The following is a 20,010-nucleotide window of genomic DNA, read 5'->3' as shown; positions in this document are numbered from 1 at the left end:
ATATTTACATCCCACTAAACCTCTGGTTGTTTTTACAAGTTAAACAAATATATGTAAAAATAGCTTAAATTACTTTGAATGTTACTTAGAGATAATTTTCCATTTACCTTCTTACGGGAGGATAGGTTGTATATTTTTTTTCTTTTGTGTAAAACCTGTAAGATTGTAATTAGCTAGATCCTTGTGGGGTTTCTTTATATGTACATATCTACAGCAGAGTCCTAAAGAATAAGACAAAAGCCATTATCACAGTATTATCACAATACTATACAGAGTGATTCCTGATAGCTAAATTCTGACGAGAAACTGAGTGCTAGGGGGGAAATGAACCACAACAGCAAAATGGCAGGGCCAACTGAAGCAGGATCTTTAGGTTTACCCTAGTAGTTAAAAAAGCCAAGTAAGTCTGCAGTCGTAAAGTGCAATTACGGTTGTGCAGTCATGTCAGGCCAGGGATCAGACTGGACGAAGTTCAAAGCGAAAACATCAAACGAGTGCCGTTCATGATTCAAGGAGGGGAAAAAAATAAGGAAAAGAACAACCGTTCTCAGGCATTCCAGTGCATCAAGAAAATAAATGTCCTTTTCTTTCTGAAAAGAAAAACCCTCAGTCATATGGAATCCTGGTTTTGTAGTCATGAAAAATAGTTTTTTCCTTTCAACTGAGAATGTTCCAATGTGACACAGTACAAATAAACAGCATCAGGGTAAGGACAAATACACTGGAGTCCTTTTCTGGTGCCCTGCTGCTATAGCGGCCTATTTTGTTCTCCTCTGGTGACTCTTCAGGTCTTGGTGCTGATGAAGCACACTGAACTAATGGCATCTGATAAGAAGTGGCTCTCTTCTCTGGTCTGTCTGGACTTGACCCATCACTAGGCCTCTGGCCGTTATACAGTAAGTAGCTACCTCTGGCATCCTGCTCCATTTTGAAGATTTCATACTCTGTGTGTGGTAGGCGGATCCCCAAAGCAACACAGCCATTGGTGTGAGTAACATCCTGTTGTACTCCAACTTGCCACGATCCCTCTGCTCCACACTCATTCCCATTAAAGACATTCAGTAGAGAGGCTGTAGCTATATCCATGGGGGTGACTTTCATGTGATTTACTGTAAAGGAAGAAGAGAAAGCTAAATATCTGAGGGACAAAGCAAAAGTGAAGGTGACAGTCTAATTATTAGTCCTGAATTCAGAGATATAACAAAGGGCTTGATCCTCCTTGGTTGGTTGGTTGAGATATAAAGCTAGAGGAAGGAGGATACAATAAAAATTTACTCAGATTTTAATTAATATTAGTTCCACGGGCAACATGAGAATTTTTAAGATAGTCCACAAAGCTAATGACCTAACAAATTCCAGATACAAATCTCAAAGCTCAGAAAATGTAACAATTTCACCTTCTCTCATAGACTATCCATACCACCATATGAATTACATCTTTAGGTTTGAATTATCGAGAGAGACCCTATCCCATATCTTAAAAAACAACTGCAGTTTATAATTTCAAACATAAGTCTTACAATTTTCTTCAATTTTCTTCAATTCTAGCTACACTGACCAACTTTCAGTGGAGTTTGTCACATGAGCGTTGATTTTCATCATGTCACATGAGCTTGATTTTCATCAGCTCAATTGCAACAGACCTGAAGAAAAGCTATGGTCAGAATGGGGTTAGGGGAACTTTAATAGAATTTGCACTAGGGATGAATTTGGCCCAGTATGTTACATAAAAAGAGAATTGAGATTTTCAGTGGAATAGCACTGACAAACTTTACCAAAAATAAAACAAAACCCTTCACAACCCTCCTAAATGTAAATTCTGCTGCAGGACATTAGCAACGTATATGTGATTCAAGATTTTTTTTAAAGCAAGACTTCTCAGAATTTTCACCTTGAGATTTTATAACCGTGTATGTGTGTGAGTGGTCTCATGATCCATATTATTTCCCGGGTGCTACACAAAAGAAAACTAATAGTTCATCCTCTTGCTTTTCTAGCGCTGGATTCTCATATGTTCAGCAGCAGGTTGAACAATACATTATAAATAAGCAGCATGGGTGAAATGCTGGCCTCACTGAAGTTTTCACCCTATGTAATTACTTCCAGGTAATCAACCAAGTGAGCAGAGCCTCTGACAGACTAGAGCAACCCTTAGGCTCCTTTGGAAATTCTGTCCCTATCTGTTAGTTCCTCCAGTCAGGCTCTTTCCTAAATTGGAGACGTAGGAGAGTCTAAAAGGCCATTATGAGCTTCTCGAATGTCATTTCAAGTTAGACCACATGGGGCTGTGAATCTTGCCAGATCTCAAGCTAAGCAGGACAGGTATAGTCAGAGCTTGGTGATGATTCCATAGGTGACATTGTCAATGCTGAACCAATTTTCCAGAGGGATGCCAAGAGGGGCGGGACTGTTTTTTGTTTTAAGATGCTAACGCTACTGACCTCTTGCGGTGAAAGATTCTACAGTATTCTTTATAAGAGAAGAGTGCTTTCACCACATTTACCTGACCAGCTGGATAACTGAATTCTGCCCATATGCTCCTGTAGTTTCAATTAGATATTCTTCACTTAGTGACTGAAGCTGTTCTGTAGTTTTGCTGTGCATTTAAAAGTTACTACATTTTGCCTCAGAAGTTGCTGCACTTCAGTGTGTGTATGAGAGACGTGACCCCCTCTGCATAGTCTGCGTATCAGTTTGGGAAGTTCTTGACACTATACAAGTTTTGAATCATTATCATTGGCAACTTTCACCCAGCTATGAACAACCTATCTTGTTACTCAGTAATGGAACAAAACTGCCCAATGTAGTGGTCGTACCTTTGAACACAAACTCTGTTCCTCCCATCACTTTTGAAGAGTGCACTCCCCTGCTGTAACGCCCCTTGGCATAGATGGTAAAGGTGGGGTGCTTACAGATGGGGTCAGAGTAGTGATAATAGTGACCTTCCCAGGTGTTGTTGTTATCGTGGAAGATGAAGTGCCTGGTGAGAAAGAGGACTTCAGGACGCACCTCACAGCGCTGGCTCACCCATTCTCCATGCAATCCAATAGTCAAATCAGCCTTTGGAGGTAAGATTGGAGGATGGTGCTCATCTGACCGGTAAATGATTCTACATGCTATACAGGTATGATCGTGATTCTGAAACAAAGTGGAGAAAAACCCTGTTAGACAATGAATTCTCCTCAATGAAGACCATGATGTGTGTGTCATGCTGAGGTGAAATCAACCTCACATCTAAGGATTCAAATGTTTGCCTCATTTTATTGCAGATTCTGTATGTCAGAGTGATGTACCTGGAATATGGTGCACATAGTATATTGTGCAGCAGGGAGAGGGTTAAGATACTAATTTCTTCTCCTGGGTTTACTTTGAACAAATATTTTACTTCAGGTATTTATTGTTTCCTTCATTTGGAAGGAAAAAAAACCTTTGAATCTATAATGCTGGCAGAATGCCTAACTCAGATAAGTAGGGGCCTTAAAAACTTGCTCTTAATTTCATTAAAAAGAACGCATTTGTTCAGCTCTGACTTTGTATTAATTTCTTCTTTTTAATGATTAACTTTGGATGCTGTGCATATGTACATACATCCGCCTAACTTTAATCTGGCTAGCAGTCTGGAAAATTAATATCCTGCTATTTAAACTTTTGAAGATATATTAGACTTTAGTGTAAAATATCAGCGCAAAAATATTTCATTTCCAGTGGTGTCTGCATGAAGGGACTCTGTCAATTTTCCTCTCAATGACATGCATGCAACTCCACTCACTTAAATGGAGTGCATAGGTGTGTGTAAGCAAAGTTTGGCCCTAAACTTAAAACCAGAACATCACATTTCTCCTGTGTGCTACTAATAAAACATCATCGATTATTAAACTGAGAGAACGTATTTTTTGCAACTGATTTACTTCTTGCTTTTCACTCATCTTGGACAATCCGTCTCTATGGATAGAAGTTCCATGCTTGTATAGTAAGAGTAGAGCTGCAGAAATATACTACCAACCATGTGACCAGGATGTGATTGTGATGGTGAAACAGAAAACACAATAATAATGGGGGATTTCAACTATCCCTGTGTTGACTGGGTACATGTCGCTTCAAGATGGGATGTAGAGAGAAAATGTTTAGACTCCATTAATGACTGTTTCTTGGAGCAGGTAGTCCTGGAACACTCAAAGGGAGAAGCAATTCTTGATTTAGTCCTAAGCAGAGCACAGGATCTGGTCCAAGATCTGAATATAGCTGAACCATTTGGTAAGAGCAATCATAGTGTAATTAAATTTAACATCCTTTTAGGGGGGAAAATACCAAAGAAACACACCACAGTAGCATTTAAGTACAAAAAGGGGAACTACAAAAAATGAGGACACTAGTTACATGAAATTAAAAGGTACAGTGACCAAAAAAGGAAATGCCTGGAAACAATTTAAAACCACCACAATAGAAGCTCAAATTATATAGATACCCCCAATACAAAACACTGTAAGAGGACCCAAAAACTGCTACCAGAGCTAAACAGCAGAATAAAAGAGGCAAAAAGGTACCCTTTAAAAATTGGAAATCAAATTCTGTTCATTCACTCTGAAGCATCTGGCACTGGCCACTGTCAGAGGATAGGATACCCTAGGTAGACCATCGGTCTGTCCCAATATGGCCATTCTTATGACCTTATGGCCTACTATGCAGTGGTGGCATTGTTGTGTTGGTCCCACACTATTACAGAGACAAGGCAGGTTAGGTGATATCTTTTATTGGGCCACCTTCTACTGGTGAGAGAGAGACAGGCTTTTGAGCTAACACAGAGCTCTTCTTCAGACGTTGGTCCAATAAAAGATATTACCTCACCCACCTTGTCTCCCTTATGGCCTAGTGTCGCCTTCTGGTTCTCGTATACTAGACAATACTGTGGTATTTGGGTTGATGTGTTTACATTGAAACCATGTGTCTTCACTGTAATAAAAAAAAAATCAAGAAAACATTTCTAATGGATATTTTAACTCCTACATTCTGGGCCAAGACTATCTGACATATTATTTTTATAATGCAAGCATCTAGTTCAGTATTGGCTATGTTTTAGTGCCATTATAATCAGTGAGAGGTACACAACTGATTTCAATGGGAACATGCTTTTGCTTGTTTATCTGGCACAGTTTCACAGTCTAAATGGGCCTGACGTTGCAAGGTGTGAAGCACCTCCACTGAGTGATTGAGTTTGGAGATGAGGGCACCCAGCCCTGTATGGACCTGTGGGTTGTGATTCTGAGCTGTGGCCCCACCAGGAGCAGCACAGAACTCAGCCCAGGGTGTGAGGGGGAGGGCTAAGGAGACTTCAAGCCATTGGTCCCCTCCCAGTCCTGGCCTGCTCCATGACTCCCCGTGTAATTTAGACAGCCTTGGGGGTCAGTGTAAGTTATGGCAGCTGCTTCAACGGTCTAGCAGTTGCAGCTATCCCCAGAATCTCCCTTGTGCTGTGACCCTATCACCTATGTGCAGACACCCTTAAGGCTGTCTTCCCCAGTTCCAGTATTAGAGAATCCCCACCCCACCCCTTAAGCTAGCTCCCATGCTTTGAGAGCTTTTTTTGCACTGCTCTGGCCCTTTTACCTGACATGAAGGTGGGGCTAGAGCTGGGTTTGGTTTAGCATTATAAATATGCTGGTGGAAGCCTTCCACACAAAGTAAAATGAGTGTGTATGTGGGGGGAGGGGGAGCCTCAGTTCTCTTTCTAATGGGTAAGTGTTGACACAATGACCAAACCATTACACATCAGGTGCATTTTGGTATGGGATACAGTTTGTTGGGGGTGCAGTAACTGAACTAACATGCAGAATGAACCTTTTCTTGATGTCAGAATTCAATTTCCAAGGCTCCCAGTCCTCTAACAACGTAAATGAAAACTATAAAGACTTTTATGCAGTTTCTAGCACTAATTGTTTGTAACTTCGCAAAGTTTTAGGGTTTGGGGTTTTTTTTGGCAAGAGAGGGCAGTTTAGTTTGCTTTCAAACTGCTGGTTACTCAGCTGCAAGAGAAATGTTTTCTGCTTTGCTAAGCAAACTTTGAACCACAGTTTATTCAAATATTAGGAAACATTCTTTTAGCTAACATGAATTATGTCTATAAATAATTAAATTATGCAGAATAACTAGAGCGCTGTTAGATAAAAGCAAAATTTTCTGCTCTAGCACCTGTTGTGTATTTGCTACATTCTGTTTGTTTACATATATCAGCTTTGGATCTGATGGTAGTATTTCTATAAAGGGCTGCTGCAGTACAGAATGCTGTGGTTGGTACTTTACACTAGATTGAAAACACTTCAGTAGTTAGAAGAAAAGGTACAGAACACACAGTCTTGTGCCCTTCTCTCCTTTCATGGAATATGCCTATATAAATACAGAAAAATGCCACTGAGTAATTTCACTGATCCAGTGGAACTAATAGAGATTTGCATGACTGTAACTGAGAACAGAACTTGGTCCTGGATAATTAGCTTACATGAACATTAAAAAAGCACTGATAATATAGGAGGATTGTGAAAGTGTGGCGTTTTCTGAGGCTTGAGGGTTCCATCTGGAGTTTGTTGGTCCAATGGTTCAGTGGCTTGCCTATGACTCAGGAGACCCGAGGTCAATTCCTGGCTGTGCCACAGGTTGCCTGTGTGACCTTGAGCCAAAACAAAGAAAACAACCAGACTCCTCTGTTTCCCTATCTACAAAATGTGCATTCTTTGCCAAGCACTGATGTTGTGATATTAAAGTCTGTGCAGTGCTCAGATACTATGGTAATAGAGGCAATGGAAAGCCTTTCTCAGATAGTTTGGCTCACAAAGCCAGTTCACTTCCAGTCTCAGTTAAAAGAAATTAAAGGGCAGTGAGCAGCTTCCCCCCTCTCATTTGACAACCTTGCTAGCAGTTTCAGCAGAGGAGCTCAGGATTGAAGGGAGAAGAAGACTGAAACTGCACTCTTCCCCATTCATGGTCAAGGCATATCAGCAAGGAAGAATAGAGTAAACTGCAGTGCAGCTACCCGAGATGTGCAGTGAGTCTCTAAGTTGTCAGTCCAACACCTTTCACAAGCACTGATTCACTTGATATTCATTTATATAAACAAATGGTTAGCCCATGAGCAATTCTGAACCATAAATCTTCAGTAGAAAACTTTGATTTACTTGAAGAAGACAGAGGAGTTTCATAAATTCCAAGCAAGCCTGCAGATAAGACCTGATAAGTAAGTTTTTTATTGTAGAACAGAGGAAGGAGGAAATAAAAGTTTCATCAGATTTTGTTTTAGGGTTTGTTCATGAGCAGGGCTGTAGTATAAAGTTTCTAACCTTTCTTTTTACTTATGCTGGCTGCCTTTTAGGGGGAGCTCTGCTGAAGCCATTGCTCCTTTGTGATCCAGACTATTCCTTCCAATTCCCTATAAACCCCTTTCAGCTTCATTATAGCTTTAACTGAAAATTGTTTTAAGAGAACAATGAACTTTTTAATAGCAAGTGTATGCTTATACATTGCTCTAAAATCCCTGAAAATGTAGCTTTTGTCCAATTAATGGAAGAAAGACATGTAGTTGTTGTTATAAAGTGAATGGATCTAATTAGGGAGTAATATTTATTTTTGACAGTGGTTTTTTCTTTTTTCAATGTTGCTTTCTATGCGTGAGACCTTTCTTTTCTAGGCCAACTACTTTTGGCTCTAAATCCCACTGCTTAAGGCCTTGTAAAATCATTCCCTTTCCATAGGTCTTTGGCAAGGGCAATAGGATCTAATTTCTAAACACAGACATTTAAAGAAAACCTTAAACGGAGGCAAAAAGCATTTGACTGGTGCTATTCTCCAAGCACACCTAAAATAATTTCTAATAAAAGACTCACTTGACCATAAAATAAGCTAAAATGCTTTAAAATGAACTGTGGATAAGATGGATAGCTCCTGCTTTACAAAAAAGTAAGGTTCTATGTGTGAACAAGTATTTTGAACAACGGGATCTATCTAGAAAAAACAGCCTCTACAGTAGCTACTGCCAAATGAACTTCTCAAGCTATGGGGCTATAGGGCTTTTTCCTCTTCTGCAGAGGGCTTTTCTTTTGCTAATGGCTGCATAATAGTGACTCTTCTGAGCCCGACTGTAAACTCAGGCAGGCAGGCCATGTAGACTACAGCTGGTTCCCTAGCTGACAGCTCTGTTCAGGAGTTCAAGGACAAAGAGGATCCCAGTGATTTGAAGATCACCACAACCACTTTTCATTATTCTCTGCTGCTGCTTCCATTGAAAGGGTGACCAGGTCAGGGAGCCCTTGTCTTCACCTGGGGGAAGCCCCATTAAAACAGCAGTAGGAATGGAGTTCTTTAGACTTTTTCAAGTCCCCTTGTGATTCGGAATTCAGAAATACAATCCTTCCCAGTACATTTTAGTTTTCTTACAAATCCTTTAGCTGCCAGGGGCTGCTTGTTCTCTGCGCTGGTCATGATGGTTATGCCAGTGCCAGGGTTATATACTACTCCATCAGACTGTTTTCTGCACCCTGGAGTGATGTTAAAATGTGTCAAAAATAAAGCCTAATGTTATCTCCTTGGAGGGCATTTGCCTGGTCTGAACTGAACACCTTCATACTTCACTTCTACTTTGCAAAATTAAAAGCCTTTTAAGCCCTTTTCAGAAAAGCAGCATTACATTTCTTTAAAGGAGAAAGGCAGCTGGAATTCAAGTGGAATCCAACAGCCCGGTCTTACTTTTTATATCAATGAGATAAATTGTGCAGATGATACACATGTTATTACTGATGCTGTTTATTACAGTAATGTCTAGTGACCAGCTAAGAACAATGACTTGATCCTGACAACTTCATGTCAGACAATGGTGATGGGGGTGCCATAAAAATGTAGTTATTTTAGGTGATCAACCAGTGTGCTCTCTATTGTGTTGCTCAAAATGAGCCTGATCATGAGATAGCATAGGGGAGATGGAACTAAAACCATCAATTTTTTAAAATACACAAACATTCTTTTTTCAAAACAAAGTTTTTTGGGGGAAATGGTTGCTTCTTTTGAAAAAAATTAAGTGAAAAAAAACAAACAAACATTTTCAGGGTTTGTTTTTTCACTGAAAAATTAAAACATTTCCATGAAAAAATCAGGAAAAAAATTTTTTGTTCCTTTTGAATATTTTGACACAATATATTTACCATTTCCTGACCTGCTTTACTCATGCTCTTAATAGGAGTTTACACCTTTCAGGAGGTGGCACATTAAGAGGACACAAGTATGTGTGGTGAGGATAATGGTGTCATGTAGCTCTCAAAGTCCCATCCTGAATCTAGCACTTTATTACAGGAGAGTCTGACTCAGGAGCAAGTATGTGCTTCCAGCTGTTTAGGGCTGACTTGAGCTAAGGAGAGGCAAGACTGATATGTTTACGCTGCAATTAAAAACCCACAGCTGGCCTGTGCCAGCTGACTCAGGCTGCCAGGGCTCAGGCTAGGGAGATGTTTAATTGTGGTGTGGATGTTTGGGCTCAGGCTTGAACCCAGGCTTTAGGACCCTGAGTCACCTAGCACAGGCCAGCCACAAGTGTCTAATTGCAGCGTAGACATACCCTGAGAATTCTGAGGCAGGGGGACCCACAACTATGAACACCAGTTTTCTGAGTAGCACTTCTTTAGAGCTTGTCAATCCCTTATAAATTTATACTATTCCTGTCAGGGTTCCCTCCCCACTCTGAACTCCAGGGTACAGATGTAGGGACCCACATGAAAGACCCCCTAAGCTTCTCTACCAGCTGAGGTTATAAACTTCCCCAAGGCACAAAGCCTTCCTTGTCCTTGGAACAGTATCGCTACCACCACCGAGTTAGACAAAGATTCAGGAAAAGGACCACTTAGAGTTCCTGTTTCCCCAAAATATCCCCCCAAATCCCTTCACCTACTTTCCTGGGGAGGCTTGAGAGCAAACAAGGTGAGCACAGACCAGCCCCTTGGGTTTTTAGGGCACTAAAAACCAACCAGGTTCTTAAAAGCAGAACTTTATTATAAAGTAAAAGAAGCACCTCTAAAATCAGGATGGAAGGTAATTTTACAGCGTAATTAGATTCAAAATGGAGGATTCCCCTCTAGGCAAAACTCTAACCAAACACCACCACCAAACCAGGAATAAACCTCCCTCTTAGCTAGGGAAAATTCACAAGCTAAAACAAAAGATAATCTAATGCAGGGGTCAGCAATCTTTCAGCAGCAGTGTGCTGAGTCTTCATGTATACTCTCTAATTTAAGGCTTCGAGTGCCGGTAATACATTTGAACGTTTTTAGAAGATCTCTCTATAAGTCTATAATATACAACCACACTACTGTTATATGTAAACTAAACAATGTTTTCAAAATGTTTCAGAAGCTTTATTTAAAATTAAATTAAAATGCAGATCTTATTAGTTTAGTGTGGTCCTTGCCCTTGCTTTTCCTTGCTGAGTTTTCCAATGTCTGGTGGCACCTATTTAGATACTTTAAGCTGCATACAGGCTTCTGAGTTATAAGTTGATAACCAGCTGGCAGAAGGTTAGCGGCTGGAACCCCAGATCGGCAGCTGAAGTGAGTGGAGCTGGCAGCTGGTAGGCCTGAGCAGGGCCAGAAGCCTGGACCGTCTGGCAGGGGGTCTGCGCTGGAACTCCAACTGGAAGCAAGGTGAGTGGGGCTATGGGGACCCTGGCTGGCAAGGGGCCAGCAGCCAGAACCCCAGAGGGCTGACCACCAGAGCTCTGGGGTTTCCACCACTGGCTCCTGCCAGCTGGGGTCTGAGCCCGCTGCCAGCCTGGGGTTCCTTCCCCCAGGCCAGCAGTGGGTACTGAATGGGGCTGTGGGGGGGTGGGACCCAGCTGGCAAGGGGCCAGCAGTGGGAACCCCAGAGCAGAGGTAGGCTGAGCAGCTCAGCCCGTCACCGCTCTGGGATTTCGGCTGCTGGCTTCTTGCCAGCTGTGGTCTCAGCCCGCCGCCAGCCTGGGGTTCCTTTCCCCAGGCCAGCAGCAGGTGCTGAGTGGGACCCCGGCTGGCAAGGGGCCAGCAGTGGGAACCCCAGAGCAGCGGTGGGCTGAGCTGCTCAGTCCCACCCTGCGTGCCATGAAAAATCAGCTCGTGTGCCACCTTTGGCACGCATGCCGTAGGTTGCCGACCCCTGATCTAACACATTTCCTTGCTATTACTTACAATTTGTAATCTTAGATGCTTAGTTCAGGTATGGCTTTAGGGGATGCATTTTCCCTGCCCTGGTTCCTTGCTGTCCCAGAGAGCACACACACAGAGAGCACAAAACAAAAAGCATCTTCTCCCCTTATTGGTCAAGTGCCAGCCAGGTTATTTGAGCTTCTTAACCCTTTACAGGTAAAGGAGAGATTTTTAAGTAAAAGCAGGAACCTAGTGCAAAGACAGTCCATTTTCATTAAATTGAAAAGGGGTTTGGAAAGTCATTCCTCCCTTCACACATGCTAAAGCTGCATGCATCTCCCCTGCCCTCTCTCTGGAGCCACCAAACGGTGAACAAGTCCTTTTTAAATAAGGCCAGTAAGATATTCACAAGCATATACTCTACCTCAAAAAAACCAACACACCACACAAATATCCTCTTATCCTGCTTGCCTGCCTCTGAACTCTCTCCTTTCCAGTGACACCAGTGAAAAACAAAAACCAACCCAGAAACTCTTGGCAGAGTAATTGCTTCTCTCTGTAATGCCTCACTTGGGGCCCCAATGCTTTTAACTTTCACTTTTTATTTAAGCTCAGCTCACTAGGGATATACTTAATGCTTCTGGTTTAAGTTCCCCCTACTCTCCCATTGTGGTTTGAGCCAGCTTATCAGCTCTCCTCCTATGCTGCTATCACCACTATCTTGCTCAATTAGAATAACTCATATATTTCACGCACTGTGAAGAAGTCACTTACTTTAGATTTTTTATATAAATCCTGAGCTTCATAAAATTATATAGAAACAAGTGATTCCCAATGTGTCCTGATCCTACTGCCTTCCACTCCCTTATCTACTCCAGCACCTTTAATGCAAAAGGTAGCTTCAAAAGGGCCAGATCTTTTGCAGATGTAAATGATCACACCATTAGTCAATGGAGCAACACTGATTCATAGCAGCTGAGGCTGTGACCCAAGAAGCAGGTTCTGTTTAGCTAGTGTCTCAGAAAACTCAATAACAGGCAATTATTTAGTTAGAAATTCAGTTGTGAATCAAGTAACTGAAATAAGCTGTATGAAAATATTGCCATTGTTGAGTGGGGGTGGGGGGGAAAGGAGGGAGAGGCAAGAGAAAAATAAAATATACTCTTACCAACAATCCAGCAAAAATCCACAAAGCTAGTCTGCCGAGGCAGAGCTGGTTAACAGCAGAAAAGGGCATGTCAGGTCACAACTATTACTATAAACACTTCTAAGCAACTCATCAACTGAGAATCTAGGTGGCAGATCTAGCAACTAAAAAGTCCCAAGATGGAAACAAAAATAACCTAAAAAAATCCTTTGGAGCCATTAAATTCAGAGGGAGGCTAAAAATGTCTTAAAATAAATGCAAAAAGCTGGACTTCATCTCATGTTGCTATAGCTCAGGCCACATAAAGGACACTTTCAAGGCTGTGCTATGTTGTTACAGCTATGTCAGTTCCAGGATATTTTAGTGAGACAAGGTGGGTGAGGTAATACCTTTTATTGGACCAACTTCTGTGGGTGAGAGAAAGCTTACCTCACCCACCTTGTCACTTTCATGGATACTCAGTACAATTTCTCACTCCACTCCTCCACCCTCAAAGATAATTTCAGACCAGGACAACCCTTTAATGAACTCCACCACAAAAGTGGTAACTTGGAGGGTTGCCATGACCTCATATGTGGCCAACACAGAAGGCTGATTGCTGGTCATTGAGAAGTACGATTGATGCAGTTGTAACTCAGGCTGCCAAATGGGATGAACTTACTCATAAGGACAACAGAAGATTTAAAACTTTTTAATTAAAAGCCTTGAAAAAAATGGAAAATGTTTTAGTGTTGGGGAAAAAAAAATCTGTAATCCTGCTGCAACATTGCCAGTTTTTTTTTTGGGAATTCAGAGCAGGCAAAAGGGTGGGAAGCAGTGAAATTTGTCCACATATGAATACCACAAATTTTAGGGCATTGTGTGTGTCATATGCTCCCAGGAGCAGAAAGACAGGGAAGGAAGCTGAAGGTGCTATAATTGCACCAGTCTGATATAAATGATTTCAACTGAATTTCACAACCCCACATAAAATCAAAATAAAGTATGAAAGTCTTAAATTGTTGCTCTTCCCGAATTTAAATCCCACCATCTACAGCAAAAGATGAAACAAGACCCAAACAGCTTTTTCCCCCAGAGGAACATGCCTGCATCTGTCATCTATCCAGCTACACTGATGCTAATTTGCAGTGACAAATCATATACATTTTCAGAAGCAACAAACCATATATATTTTGGGAAGCAGAAGCAACAAACAAGGTCTCGGAAAAAGTGATGCAAGTGATTGATTGAACTTGAAGACTCTGCGCAAGAATAACGCTGCCTTAAAATGTTAGTTATGCCTTTACAATTGTAAAATAGAACTAATAATTAAATCCATAAAGACAAAATAAAGCACATATTTAAAATCTTCAAGGTTTATACAAGAGTAAAAGTCATATTTCACCCATTCTTTAAACATTGGCTTTTCTAAGAAGAGTAAGTATAGCATGTTACTTTAAAAGTAAGAAGAACGTTTAAAAGTAACACATCCTTTGCTACACTATGCCCGGTAGATTTGTAATAGGAAAACAAGCCTCAGCTAAATGATTGGTTAATTTATTTCTAAAGATAATTATGAATAATAGGATGTATGGGATTGTCTTGAAATCATTCGGTTCTTAAAAAAAAAGTTCTCTTCTGCTTTCTCCTTTCCTCCACCATATTTCTTTAAGCAGCTGTCTTATGCAAAGACAAAGATGTGAAACCCCTCTATTTCCCACCACATCTAGAATAGACTTTTGCATGTTTTAGTAGCAGTATTTATGGTTTGGCCAATCAAAAAAATACTGTCCTCAGACAATAATTTCTTTGGTGAGGTAATATTTACACACATCACCTTCTATCTGAGATATTTAACACACTTTATAGAAGTTTATTAATTTATCCTTGAAATTATCCTGGGTACTAGGCACATAAGTAGTGGTTTCATTTTACAGATGAAGAAACTCAGATTAAGGACCAAATTTTCAAATGTGTCCACTAATTTTGGATACCTCTGGTTTTGGATGCTTAAAACCTGATTTTCCAGATCTCTGAGTACCGAGAACTCCACCCACAGTTAATGGTTCTTGCAAGTGCTAAGCACTTCTGAAAATAAGTCCCCCTTCCCCTCCCCCCCCAAAAAAAATTGCAAGAGAGAAGAAAGACACTTAGTATATGGTTTTGAATGGGAATGTTTCTCATTAAAACTGAATGTCTCAAATATCTGAGCACACACCAAAAAAAGTCGTAAATAAGGGTATTCAAACACATTTTTTGGTTCTGATGACATTACAAACAATTCCATCCTAACATGCTAATAGCTACCAGGATGTCAGTAGAATAAGCTGTTAACATAATCCTCACTCTGATCTTTGTAGCCTGACAGAATAAAGAGAAAGAGGCGCCTGGAGTTCAATGTATTCAGTAAACAATATTTTAGTGCTAATTATATGTGCCAGTACAGTTTCCATGCATATTACCTCCATTTTTAGTACATGTGCCTCTTTTCGAAATACAGCTCTTATTCTTTCACTAAGAGCCGGTTGAGCTCCACACCTGTTCTTGATTTCTCAGACCATTAGGAGCCTTATATCTCACATCACCTCTGCAAACCATGTAATTTCTATGGCTAATGAGAAAGAATCCCTGAAGTCACTCTTGACTTTAGATCTTCTGTATGACAACACAATATATTGCTACCATTACACCAGTAAGGTCACTCCAACCTTGTCTCTCTCAGTTATTATTTAAAAGGCTGAATTTGCAAGGTGCAGGGCACCTTTCTGAACTCCCAATGACTTCAACAAAAGCTGAAGATGCTCAGCAACTTTTAGAATCAGATCTGAATTGATTATCTTCAGTTTTGTCAGCGTATTGACTCATCATTGATAAATTCTTCCTCTAAAATATTGTACACACAAGTTTCTGAGTTGAACTTGTGTAGGATATGCTCTTAGATAAGAGCATTTGTAAGGCCTTAAGAGATTACAAATTAAAACCATTTTTAAAGCTCCCCAATTTCATATGTACACTTGAGTTAAGATGTGGGCATTTGTGAATTTACTTAGATTAGTAGCTTGGCTTAAAGCTGTCTGCTTTTTGGACAGCCCCTTTGATTTACCATCCTGTGGCTAAATCACTGCAGGAATTTGGAAAAAGCCCAACTCTATTTGTTTAAAGTCTGATCATGCGGCTTTAGCATTTCTAACTGATCCAGCAGCCATTTGCTTTTAATTACCATTTGCTTCAACTGCACAAGTAATGAATGTGGTGGCTATCACATCCAAATTTATGTAAATTTATGAGCTGGGTGGAACAAACATCTTCATGGAGGCCTAATAATAATTTTAATTCAGACAATGAATCTTCTTAAAATCTAAATTTTAGCCAAGTCTTTATATATTAAAAAAAAGAAAATTAAACAAGCCATATATGAAAGATTCCACAAAACACACCTGATTCAGTTCAATGGCTATTTCCTCATCTCCCTAGTGTTGCTGCATGACTGCAGAAAGCTTAAAAAAAACAAAAGTTGATTTAATGTTTCTATTTATTTAAGGTGTCCAGTTTCCAGAGGAGTCTGTGACTAGTGGTTTTAAACTCAATTTAGGATTTAAACTCATTTTCAGCTGGGTCCCTTTGGACCAGCAATTAGAAAAGGAAAGGAGTTCAAAGAAGAAAGGTTATAACCTTTCAGTGGTATGTTTGTGTGGTCTTTAAAAAAAAGAAAAAAAACAAACAACAAAAAAAAACCACAGCATCTTCTGTTACCATTCTTCCTACATTCAAAAAAACACTGCAGCCCAGAGCCAGGTTAACAGCCTGCTGGTACAGAAGACTTCATGGGTAGATACACATCAAAACTCAGCAGCCTTTTATGATGGCTAATGCTAATATACAGTTTTCCCCTACTAACTATCATAATGAAAGTCTTGTCTCAATGCCCATATTTCCCATTTTAAAAAAAAAGTCACAAGAATCTGAACAAGATACACAAAACTAAAAGTATCTACAGAATCTTTTTTGCATATTCAGGAGCTGTATACGTCCTATTAATTGTTTTGTTACAGTTACACTTACTGGTTCCAACTAAGATTGAGACCCCACTGGGCTAGACACTGTACAGGCACATAGTGGGAGACAGTTCCTACCCTGAAAACCTTTCAGTTCAAACAAACAGATGCAGGATGGAGGAGAAGCAGAAGTGAAGTGACTTTGGTCCAGTGAGAACAAAAAATAAAGTGAGATCTCCCGACTCTATCCACTAAACTACACTGTTTTTGTTTTTTTATTACCCAGTACTTGCATCTATCTGCACTTTTGGGTACCACGAGAATACTCTGAATTAGCTTGCCCCCCATGTAGTAATGTCATTCTCAGTGTCAAGGATACCTATGTGAATGATGTTCCAATGTCATTAATTCAGCCTTAGGACTTGGACCGGGGTGGGCAAACTACAGCCCTTGGGCTGGATCCGGCCCATCAGGGCTTTGATCTGGCCCACGGGATTGCCTCCCCCCCCTGTGGCACTGCGGGCCCTCTGCCACTTCCAGAAACAGCTGGCACCATGTCCTGTGGCCCCTGGGGGGTGGGGTGGGGGCAAAGGGTTTTGTGTGCTCTCTTTGCCTTCAGAAACTGCGCCCCGCAGCTCCTATTGGCTGGGAATGGGGAACTGCAGCCAATGGGAGCTTCGGGGAAGGTACCTGCAGGCGAGGGCAGCGTGCAGAGCCCTCTATCCCTCCCTCCTCCCCCAGGGGCCACAGGGACATGGTGCCGGCTGCTTCTGGGAGTGGCAGAGGGCCTGTTTTAGCCCTGCTGCATGCTGCTGCCACCCCAGAGCCACTCCAGGCCCGAGCCTGCACCCTGAACTCTTCTTGTACCCCAACTCTCTGCCCTGAGCATCCTGCCACACTCTACACCTTCCTGTACCCCAACCCCCTGCCCTGAGCCCCCTCATAGATCCTGCACCACTTCTGCACCCCAACCTCTTGCCCTGAGCCCCTTCAGGCACACTGCACCCCCTCACACCCAACCCCTCTGCCCCAGCCCTACATTCATGGCCCTCCATGCGATTTCCCCACCCAGGTGTGGCCTTTGGGTCAAAGAGTTTGCTCACCCCTGACTTGGACTCCGCCTAAATGCTGACAGATAAGCTTATGTTTGGATGCACTGAGCTCCCTGAATATTGATCTTTCAAGTTAATTTTTTTTCTTCCACCAGTTCTAGTAAACATATAGGAGCAAAATCTGCCTGGAATCCATACAGGAGACTCCCACTGATTTCAATGGGAGTTGTGCACATGCCTCTGAAGGTAGAATTTGGCCGATCAGAGTATATAAACTTCTTATACAGGATGAGACAGACTGACTACCCCTTTGCTGCCACAAGCTGGTCCCGAGCCCAGATGAAAATTGTCAGATTCTACAAAAAAGGCTTATGTTTGTCCTGGTCTACAATATGTAGGCATGACCCACTCATAGCAAAATAGTGCATTTTGCATTGTGGTCTCTGAGACAAACCCTGGGAGTGAAGATGATGGGGGTTACATTCTTCTAGCTATTCTCAATATTGGGTGTGGTTTCTGAGCTCCTGGCAAATTTCCAGTATGGCCTGAAATTAGTTACCCTGCTTTAAATATCTATAAAGTCTTCTAGCTTATCCATTATATTTCTTCAGCTTACATTTTATACAATGATATGTGGAACAGTGTATAAATATTGTTTTCAGCAAAACTTTACTAGACCCAGCTCATGCTGATGATATGTTAATTATCAGACTTCACATGGTAGGAAGATGGATTTAAGAGACAGACTTGTTTTGCAAGATTTATTCTTTTTAACTAGAGCATTGCATTTTAGAGGTGAGCAGTCTAGCAATGCCATTGCAACACAGAGGCCAGGCCGCTGAATGGTGACCAGAGGTGACACTAGAACTGACAAAATCCTGGTTTCTATATAGCCAGCTAACAGGTAAAGCCAACCATTCTAACATTGAGCCTCTATTAAAGTTCTCTAAAATGAAGTGCAGACATTTTTACAATGTCATTTACCCGCCAATATCAGGATAACCAGGTTTGGTAAGACTAGGTTGACCAGATGTCCCAATTTTATAGGGACAGTCTAGATTTTAGGTCTTTTTCTTATATATACTCCTATTACCCCCCAAGCCCCATCCCGATTTTTCACAATTGCTGTCTGGTCACCCTAGGTGGGACTGTCACAGAGTGTCTTAGCTGGTTGTACTGAAATCTGAGTTTTGTCTCCATTCCAACTGTTCTGAAAAACACACACAAAATTTGCTAGTATAGCTACAACATTCATCCATGTACTTTGGTACTTAAGGATCCCTTTCAAAGAATAATTTTAAACAAAGACCCTCACTCCAAAATAAGTAAAGAGAAAAATCTAAAATAGAATGTTATTTATTTTAGTTAAGCAAATGAAATAGAAAAAATAAAATTGTTCTGAACTCAGGTGTTTTGATTATGGGTGTGTGTATGTCTGCTCTGGCTACACTCTGTCTATTTTGGGAAGATGTAGGGTTTAAAAAGTAAAAGAAAAGTTGTTCCAGGTTACTTGAGGTTAGCTGATAAGACGACAATCTAGAGATATCATACTGTTGGAATTCCGGTGAGGGAGAGGACAGAAGCAACTCTGGGGAGGTGGAAGGGTTATGTGAATGAATGAGAACCCAAACCCACTCTCCCCAAATTGCTCTCTTCCCTGATTGTGTCTCCTTTCGCACTGAGCATGTTGTGGTCCATTTTTGTAACAGTTATAGCGAAAAAAGTTAGTTGTGATAACTCATTAAACTGGAAATGATCAAAAACCAGTCTGTGTGTGGAAGTTATTAACGGCAACTGAAGTCTCAGATGTGGTCCCAATCATAGGTGCTGACTCTGTGGGTGCTCAGCATCCACCAGCCACAGCTGTTTGGCAGCACCCCCAATTAGCTGATCAGGGCATCACCAAGCAGCTGATTAAAGGCTGGGGGAGAAGTTAGGGGAGGGCGGAGACCAGAGAGCAGGCTGGGAGGGGACAGAGCAGGGACGGAGTGGAGCACCTACAAGGGAAAGAAGAAACTCAGCGCCTATGGTTCCAGTTGCTATATTTCTTTGAGATTTGTCATCAGAAAAGATGTACAGACAGACCCACTGCAAAATGTACACCACTGCACATTCCCCTCTTTGATTTTTTTTAAACTTGCTATGGTTTGATCAGCTCACACTAAAGAGGAGGTCAGACTGAAAATGGAATCCTAAAATGGAATTTATAACCTCAGATTCCAAATGTCCCTGTTTTTCATTTCAAATAATGTATGCATCTGAGTCCAGATCCATGACCTGTGCAGTCTACCAATTGCTTCCTCTTCATGCTGGCCCTCTTTTGTACCTGCCCTCCAATTCCTCTTTTTCTTGGCTGGTGGACTTCCATATGCTCACACAATTTTATCTCCCACTTCAATACTGCTGCCTTTTCACCACCATCCACCCTCTGCTACTACCTCCTCCTCTCTACCAATTTCTGCCTCGAACCTTGAATCTTCTCTCCTTTTTGATGCTTACTTTCAGTCTTTGTCCATTTCTATAGCAGTTCTCATCTCCCCATTCTGGTAATCTGTTGTAACACAGAGTGGCGCTCTCTTCCTGCTCAAGCAGCCCATCTTCCTATTGACCCAAACTTATAATATAATTTCATAATCTACAAATGGGATACTACTCCCATGAATTATCATTTAAAAATTGATTGAATTGCA

General features: G+C 41.2%; 1 protein-coding gene across 1 annotated transcript in view; it reads right to left on the bottom strand.

The window, feature by feature from the left end:
- Positions 1-90: 90 nt before the first annotated feature.
- Positions 91-20,010, bottom strand: part of APCDD1 (APC down-regulated 1) — a 35,713-nt gene continuing 15,793 nt past the window's right edge. The window contains exons 4-5 of the mRNA XM_050942157.1: positions 2,817-3,138; positions 91-1,109 (exon numbers count right to left, since the gene is read on the bottom strand). Coding sequence (XP_050798114.1) covers positions 658-1,109; positions 2,817-3,138 — 774 coding nt within the window. The 3' untranslated portion in view covers positions 91-657. The remainder of the gene's footprint in view (positions 1,110-2,816; positions 3,139-20,010) is intronic.

This window comes from Gopherus flavomarginatus, chromosome 2 (assembly GCF_025201925.1).
Source record: "Gopherus flavomarginatus isolate rGopFla2 chromosome 2, rGopFla2.mat.asm, whole genome shotgun sequence".
NCBI classification, from domain to species: domain Eukaryota; kingdom Metazoa; phylum Chordata; order Testudines; family Testudinidae; genus Gopherus; species Gopherus flavomarginatus.
Note: the sequence above shows the minus strand (reverse complement) of the source record. Positions and strands in the feature narration are given on the sequence as shown.